Source organism: Coenobita brevimanus, chromosome 90 (assembly GCF_032717465.1).
Source record: "Coenobita brevimanus isolate Jiangsu-jjx chromosome 90, ASM3271746v2, whole genome shotgun sequence".
Lineage (NCBI taxonomy): Eukaryota > Metazoa > Arthropoda > Malacostraca > Decapoda > Coenobitidae > Coenobita > Coenobita brevimanus.
Genome location: NC_137043.1, coordinates 12141609 through 12150022, shown reverse-complemented (window position 1 = coordinate 12150022; position 8414 = coordinate 12141609). Strand labels below are relative to the sequence as shown.

At 42.3% G+C, this 8414-nt stretch overlaps 1 protein-coding gene across 1 annotated transcript; it reads right to left on the bottom strand.

Annotated features, from left to right (window-relative positions):
* Positions 1 to 334: 334 nt before the first annotated feature.
* LOC145411597 (uncharacterized) lies at positions 335 to 2626 on the bottom strand. The gene is made up of 3 exons (XM_080281606.1): positions 2496 to 2626; positions 1285 to 1662; positions 335 to 452 (listed from the first exon to the last, which is right to left on the bottom strand). Exons 1-3 carry the CDS (start codon positions 2624 to 2626, stop codon positions 335 to 337), a joined length of 627 nt encoding a protein of 208 aa, XP_080137732.1.
* Positions 2627 to 8414: the final 5788 nt, after the last annotated feature.

Here is an 8414-nt window from a genome sequence, read left to right as displayed (position 1 = left end):
TAACCCATGACAAGAAGTAAATAGATCAGACAATAGGAGAGCTGCCTGTAATACGAAATCGTATCAGGAGGAGACACCACACAATATCTTATAATGGAGCTAACATTTTATTTAGATTGTGGAAGGATGTCAGACATTCATACCGGTATGAAAAGTATTTTATATGTTCCAAAATAATGTAACACTATACTACTTATATGGAAAATGAAGGAAAGCATTACACAGCTATGTTAAATACAATATTTTTACAATTGTCGACAAGATTATTAAATTATTAAATACATTCCATGCTGTAATGAATCCAGCTAGCACTAAACATCATAGACATCATAGCTCAGGTCTCACGCTGCAGCCACGACTCTAACCACTTGCCGCTCTCGACCATGGGAGGTAAAGGACAGAGCCTCGGCACTCTACCACGAGCCAAGACGGAAACACGCATTGACAGCAGACTGTGGAGAAAAAAATGCATCATGTTACAATAAAGTTATATAGTTACGACTGATGTAGGAAAATAGAATTAATAGACTTGCACCAACCAAAACAATTACCGTTTTTGTGTGCATTAATGCGTATTTGTAAGGGAACATGATCTTATTATAGATGGACGGATAGATACAAACAACAAAATCTGCAAGTAAAATATTCACGTGATTAATATCCTGTCCATCCACCCTCTCTGTCAATCACAGCTTGAAGTCTCCGCTGCATGTTTCCTGTGTGGCGCTTCACGAGCTCCGGCTGTGCTCTGAATGTCTCCCACACCTCCTTGGCGTGATTTAGGCGTCCTTTCCTCACCAGGGATCCATGTTTTCACAATGGAGCCCCAGATGTTTTCAATGGGGTTGCAATCAGCCCCTTTACTGGGCCACGGTAACAGTTGAAATTGTGGATGATTATTGAACCATTCCTGTACGACCCTGGCTTGGTGGATAGGGCAGCGGTCGTGCACAAAGTATACCGGGCCCTCTGGAAATGGGTGATTCCTGTTGTCAAAAGATGGTACGAATTCGTGGGTAAGGATTTCCACATACCTTTGTGCATTAAATCTACCCTGTATATGATGCATATCACCCATTCCATGGTGGCTTATCCAACCCCAAACATTTACAGTTTGGTGACCACTCCTGCGTTCCTCATAGATATTCTGGCGGTCGTATCTGGAAGAAAAGTTTTATGGTAGTTTTTATATATGCAAGTTGCTCAGCTAAACACTCATGACTGAATGCATGTTTGGTTAAATAATCTTCAAGCATTCTTTAATTTGACGAAAACTAAACTCACCGAGTATTGTTGCGCCTCCAACAGTGAAGCTGGCCATGATTTGTAGAGCTGAATGTTTTCTCATCAGTCCAGATTACACGCTCCCAAAAATCATTGTCTTTGTTAATGTGCTCTCTGGCAAACTGTAGCCTCCCATCTCGGTGCTGCTGAGTGAGACGATCCTTCGGTGCAGGAACTCTGTGATGCAGGCCTGCTTCGTGAAGTCGCCGTCGCACTGTCCACACACTGGCAGCGAGGTGTTGGGTGTCACGGATGGCCACAGCGTTAGTGTGCGGGTGTGCCTCTGCTGAAGCGGCAATATCACGGTCCTGGGCAGGTGTAGTGCAGCGTGGTGGTCTTCCCCTTGGCAAATTAGCCAAGTTGCCACTTTCGTGCCACCTGTGTTACCAGCATTTACTATAAATCATACGGGAAATATCGGCATGAATGCATTGAAAGAAGATTAATACATGAAAAATATACATCACAATAGATATTGATTTGCAGTTATTCCACACATCCTGTTCAAGTTCCGAGAAGATATGGAGCTCTGTACTCTAGCACTTTCGCATCAAGAGCTGTAGAAATATCTTAGCACTGGATTCCCACAGCAATTTAAGAGGAGCCTCTCTTGCTGGTAAATTGCTGGGCTATTGTTTCGTTCAATCTACACCAGGAAACAGACGACCACATTGTTCCTAGTACGGGATCTGTTTCGTGACATAGTTTGGAGGATTCAGTAGACCTAAATGTATTAACAAGATAGTTTCCCCTTAATTGATCCCATTATTACCCGTGGATTACTATTCGTTTCAGACCCTGTGACATATCGTTTTTCGATAATATCTTCCAAACAAACATATGGATGAATAGGACATTTTGACACAGCTTGTGTGACACCCTTCCCTAATTTATGACACTAGAGTGCATTGCCAGGTGTAAACATTCGGAACGTGATGGTGATGGCTGGGGTTCGGATGAGGAAGGCAAGGAGAGAGGGAGGTCTTCCCCTGTCCGAATGTCTACATGACTCTTGCCAGCTTCGCCTTAATAACCATAAGTAAACTCCTTTATTATACACACTTGAGAATGCACTGTAGTGTCACAAATTAGGGGAGGGTCTCAAAAATGCGGTGCCAAAATGTCATTCATCCAAATGTTTGTGTTGAAGATATTTGCAAAAAACGATATGCCATAGGGACTGAAATGGAGAGTATAACTTTTAGGCTCACCTCCTGATCCACCGTGAAACCTTCCCCGTAGAGCACCCCATGGTCCTGGCTATATCACGGATGGACATTCCACTCTCTCGGAGTCCAATTATGCGACCCCGGTCTGCTATGACCTCAAATCGTCTCTCCATCGTGAGCAGCAGCCTTGTGTGATACCCATAGTGCTGATGAACTCTTCATCTCGGTTTAGCCAATATGAACCATTAGGTTAACGCTTTGGCTGTTGTATAGAATCTTATGAGGCCACAGTTCAGCTGCAAAGGTGCCAACTTCATCTATGACACAACAAACTACTCTCTCGCTTCAAGTGAAAACAGTTTTAAATTAAAACCCATTATCAGTGATGTGATTGACATCATGATTAATTAAGCTCTCCCAAAATCAAACATTAATCCATAATCAAGATAAAGTAAGACCTTGACAGCCATGGTTATTGCCGCCCCTCCTCTCCTCCCTTCCCTTCCCTTCCCTCTCTTGATCTTTTTCCCACCACCAGCCCCTCCATACACCCCCCTCCCTCTCTCACTCTCCCGTAACTCGTCGGGTAGAAGCGACCCAGAGGTGTGTGTGCTGGTGTCTCCATTTCATCTGCTCGCGACTGTACATGAACTTGGAGATAATTCCCTTTCTTAACAATCTTCCTGAACGGGAACATCTTGAGCATGCATTGCAGGTATCATCGCCGATCCTGAAGAAGGATTTGGTGAGGCAAGCATGAGTACAGCCACGTGCTACCAAAATAATCCCATCCATTAAGCACATGGGATACCAGGGAAGGCTGCAGACACTATAGAGGCCTGTTTTCGTTAAAGACTAGGCGTTTTGCTCGGACAGCTATTGAAGTTTTTAAATCATTGCTGATTTGAAATAATCGACGGCTAACACAGATGTAGTTTAAACACTAACACGACTTGAAACACTTCCACCATAATACATTAGATAATTTCTTCGTGCCTAAGATTTGCAAGACCTGGAATAAGCTACCAACAAAGGTAAAACAGTTCAAAACGTAGTTTGGTTAGGGTTGATGGGTCTATTTCACTGGCAGACTGAGGTATTTTATTGGTAAATTGGACGTTTTCGCTTTCGCTGTAAGTCTTCCTAGCCCAGCCTTTCCCTCCCAGCTCCAGTGCACATCTATTTTCGTGCCCGTGAGGTATGTGGGAAGGAGAATGGGGAGAGCTTTCGACTTTACTTTTCTTTTAATGTTGGAACAGCAATGTATACACGGCAACTTCCGTCATGGTACAATTGGCGCAATAAAATTTTGGGCCTGCAGTGGTGGAGAGTATGAAGGTCGTCCCTGCCTTACTGGTCTGCGAGTTACAGTCTAGACGGCCTCCAACACTTAAACTATCTCCGACCTAGTTTTTGATAATTAGTTCTATAGCAGGTTTACCTTGGAAGAGACCCATAAGAGAATATAACAGTATTACTGTTGAGGCATAGGTCTGGTGATGTAGGATAATATGATAGCTAATACAGTGCCTATATTGCGTAATGTCTCTCACGTGATTCGAAACATTCCCACATTTCAATCTCTCTAGCTATCTGTCTGCTTATCTCTATCTATCTTTTTAGACGCCTTGTTCCCGTAAGGGGTGACCACAAATCGATCGCCTCCACGTCGCCCTGTTCTGCCATTTTGCTACCCTCCCCCCAACGCACACACCCCGTACTCATATATCTCTCCACTCCATCACTGCATCTCATCCTTGCTCTCCCCCTCCTCCTCTCCCCCTCCACGTCGCTCACATACACCCTTCTAGTCAATCTCTCAATTTTCATCCTCTCCACTTTGCCAAACTGTCACAAGATATTTCTCTCCACTGTCAGTCACATCCACGTCAACACCAAATTTAGTAAACAGTTATCAGCTCTCATTACTTTCTAAATAACTGATGAATAATGTGTTATAAACTGCGCTTGCCAAGCACCCTAATGTTAATCCTTGAAGATAACAGAGATGCTCAATTCAGCAACTTTGGATAAACAGCTTTCATGTCTAGCACTTGTTTAAATAACTATTTTATTGAAAACGAAGCAAAGGAATGTTTTGTGTTAGGACTCTAGCAATCATGTAAATATTGGCTGCCAGTGAGTTTATGAATATAATTACCACATGTTCACTTTCACTTACGTACAAGTTACTGCTGACGTAGAACCACAGTTGTACGGAGCTGTCTTCGTACACGAAACAAAATGGAATGGGGATACCTGATTTAGAGGCTGAGTGAACTTGTGTCACTCATTGAATCCTGTCTCAGTGCTTCATTGGTTTCATTGCAGTGAGTAAAGCTGCTCTGTGGCTGTGCTACAGTTAGTGTGTTGTGTTTTGTGTTAGCGTAAAGGCTACAGGCGTCGTGCCGTCACCTGCACAAAATATGTTTTGTCACCGAATTGCTCATCGGTGAGTATTCAAGAATAATTTATAGTTTAAAGCATCGTTGTACGTGGCCATGTACTGCACCTAATCTAGTTGCTATGTATTTCTTGCTTGTGGTTATATTGTCTTTTGGCATGGCAGACTTTCTAGTAACATAATTTAGTGAATCATTTGTCACGTTACACTCCGATATATTGCGTTTTTACTGTACTGGTTTACTCAGTAGTTCTCTCTCTCTCTCTCTCTCTCTCTCTCTCTCTCTCTCTCTCTCTCTCTCTCTCTCTCTCTCTCTCTCTCTCTCTCTCTCTCTCTCTCAATGTACGGATATTCGTCCAAAATATTCAAGGTACTAGAGCAACTGGTCGAGTAAAAAGTGTTCTTAACATGTGACAACATAAATCTTACCCATTGTTTGATACCCTTATATGATTTGGATAGAAGTGGCCTCTCGTTGTCTAAGTATTGTCTCCTGTAATGATAGAAGTGGCCTCTCGTTGTCTAAGTATTGTCTCCTGTAATGATAGAAGTGGCCTCTCGTTGTCTAAGTATTGTCTCCCGTAACCTTCATGATGACATAAATCTTGCCAGTTTTATCTTTCTATCGCCAAACTGCTTTATTTGGCTTCTAGTGGCCAGTCGTGGGTCATGATTAAACACGTTCATTCTATAAAACTGCCGCCTCTCCGCCTTGAATAAAGAGAGAGGAGGAGACTGTAGCACCAGTCGAACAGGGCAGTACTCCCGAGGTTGATGGCAAGCTGGTGATAGGGAGAGCTGGAGCTCCCGTTTCACCAGCCCTCAGGACTTGATCCTGACGATCTCCCTTTTCTGAACATTTTCAGTGCATTCATTTACACAGAGAGTAGGCCAGCATGCTCTCATAATACCTCTACCTTCAACTGTCTACACCACACTACATGCGCATAACATATCACACCTTCTATTCACATCTTTAGTAATGGCCGCTGCAATCTTACAATCAAATGAGGTGGTACCTCGGATTGCCACCACCGGCAGGGTAGGGCTGGAGGCACAGGGTCCTCCCGGTCGCCATCAAGCGACTGTGCCGGCAGCGACTGTTGCTATTTCCGGGAATGCTCGTCGGCGAAGAGGTGACGGTGCGGCCTTATTCTTTACCAACATCCGCGGCCTTACCACAAATTTAAACTCAGTTCATTTTTTCCTTCAGTCCATATCCCCTTTGGCCCTTTTCCTCACAGAACCACAAATCTCACCCTCTACCGATATATCTCCATTTTGTTTTCCCGGTTACCATCTCCTTACAAACTTTCGAAACAAGGGCGGCACCTGTTGATATATCAAATCCCAATATGCAGTTGATACTATTTTAAACTTCACTTCATCCAGTTTTGATTACTCATTATATAAATTAAATTGCCAAAACATTACCAAATATATCTGTGTAGTTTATCGTTCCCCCAAAGCTTCTTCGGAACCCAGTGTATTTGATTCCATATCCACTCAGTTGAGTAACCTTGACCTTGCCCTTGGCAATGAAATTACCATTTTGGGTGATTTTAACATACACAGTGTTGAATGGTTATTGCATTCTGCCCAGACTGACGACGCTGGTCTAGAATGCGAGCTGTTTGCGGAATCGTTTAATCTCACCTAGTTGATAAAGCAACCAACCAGAATACCTGATAATCCTGACAATAATGCCCATCTCTTGGATTTATTCTTGACAAATAATCTAGATCAATACAGGATAGAGGTACTGTCACCACTTGGATCCTCTGACCACAATCTCATCAAAGCCTCATTAGTTAACCCTCCTACACCTCCCCATTCCGAACCTGTCAGGGTGACCCGATGGCACTTTGACAGGGTAGACTGGGATGGATTTAGAAATTATCTTGCTGATGTTCCATGGCAGTCTTTCTTCTCTAGTGATCCCAATTCTACCCAGTCCCACATTTGCGACTTAACACTAGCTGGTATGGATTTATTCATACCAAGTCAACAATTCACTAAAAGACCAAACTCTCCAAAATGGTTTGATGGCAATTGTGCCAGAGCAACAGCCGAAAAGTCATTAGCATATAACTCTTACTTAAGATAAAAAAACATCTGAATCACTCTCCCAATTTAAAATTGCTAGAAATCATGCAAAAGCTGTATTAAATCTATCTAAATCAAACTTTCTTCAAAAGCAAGCATCAAAACTACTTAACAACCCTAATGACAATAGAATATTCTGGTCAACTCTTAATTCTTTCAATAATAACTTCAACAAGTCATCTTCCATTCCCCCACTAAAATCTTCAGACGGCAATATTACAAATTACCCACGTGGGAAAGCAGATATCTTTGCTAGTACCTTTGCCAGAAACTCTACCATAGATGATACCAGCCAGAATGTCTCAGTACTGGAACTTGATTCTCCCGAAATTGCCCCACTTAAAATACAGACAAGATTCGTAAAATCCATCCTAGACAATTTACCTACCAACAAAGCTCCAGACCCAGATGGAATTCCTCCAATTGTTTTGAAAAAGTGTTCCCCTGAACTTGCCTCTGTCCTAGCCAAATTATTCAGACTATGCATACGTACTTCTTTATTCCCAAATTCATGGAAAGAAGCCAATATCCACCCAGTTCCGAAGAAAGGAAGTTCGTCTGACCCCTCCAATTACAGACCAATAGCTGTCACATCTTCTCTTGGTAAGGTATTTGAAACTTTAATTAATAAGCATATTGTTAAACATCTTGAATCCAACAACTTAATTAGTGATAGACAATACGGTTTTCGCCACGAAAGATCCACCATTGACATACTCAATCTCTTAACTCATACCATCCATCAATCAATTGATCTTTTTGGAGAAACTCATGCAGTAGCTCTTGATATCTCTAAAGCTTTCGACAGAGTATGGCACCGTTCCCTGCTGTCCAAACTCCCTTGCTATGGACTAACATCTTTTGTTCCTTTGATTTCTTCTTATCTTAGTGACAGGAAAATAAGAGTGAAAGTAGATGATGTATATTCGAATTTCCACTCAATTAACGCCGGTGTGCCGCAGGGATCAGTTCTGGCGCCAACCCTATTTCTGGTTCATATTAATGATCTCTTATCTGTCACTCACAATCCCGTTCACTCATATGCAGATGACTCAACACTACATAGTTCATTCACACTCAGACATCCATTTACAAAGTCTAATATCTCTACCTCTCAACTCAGTACAGCCATCTCCATAAATCAAGATCTAGCTACAGTCAGTGAATGGGGACAAAATAACCTTGTCTCTTTTAATGCTAGTAAAACTAAATATATACAGTTTACTAATAGACAGATATGGCCAGATTCGTACATTACCTTCAGTGCTACTAATATTCCCATCTCCAAAAGTATTGAAATTCTTGGTGCCTCACTTAACAGTGCCCTCAGCTGGACCTCTCATGTCAGATCACTTGCTAAAACCGCCTCAAAGAAACTTGGATTATTGTACAGAGTCCGTAACTTCTTCGCCGATGAGCAGTTAGCTATAATTTATAAGAGTCATGTGCGC

Bases quoted from the DNA above. Each gene is read 5' to 3' on its own strand.
- LOC145411597 (XM_080281606.1), bottom strand. From the start codon at position 2,626: ATGGAGAGACGATTTGAGGTCATAGCAGACCGGGGTCGCATAATTGGA. The intron at 1,663-2,495 runs GTGAGCCTAAAA...CTGGTAACACAG, and splicing joins GTTTCACGGTGGATCAGGAG to GTGGCACGAAAGTGGCAACT. The intron at 453-1,284 runs GTGAGTTTAGTT...TTTTCTCCACAG, and splicing joins TGGAGGCGCAACAATACTCG to TCTGCTGTCAATGCGTGTTT.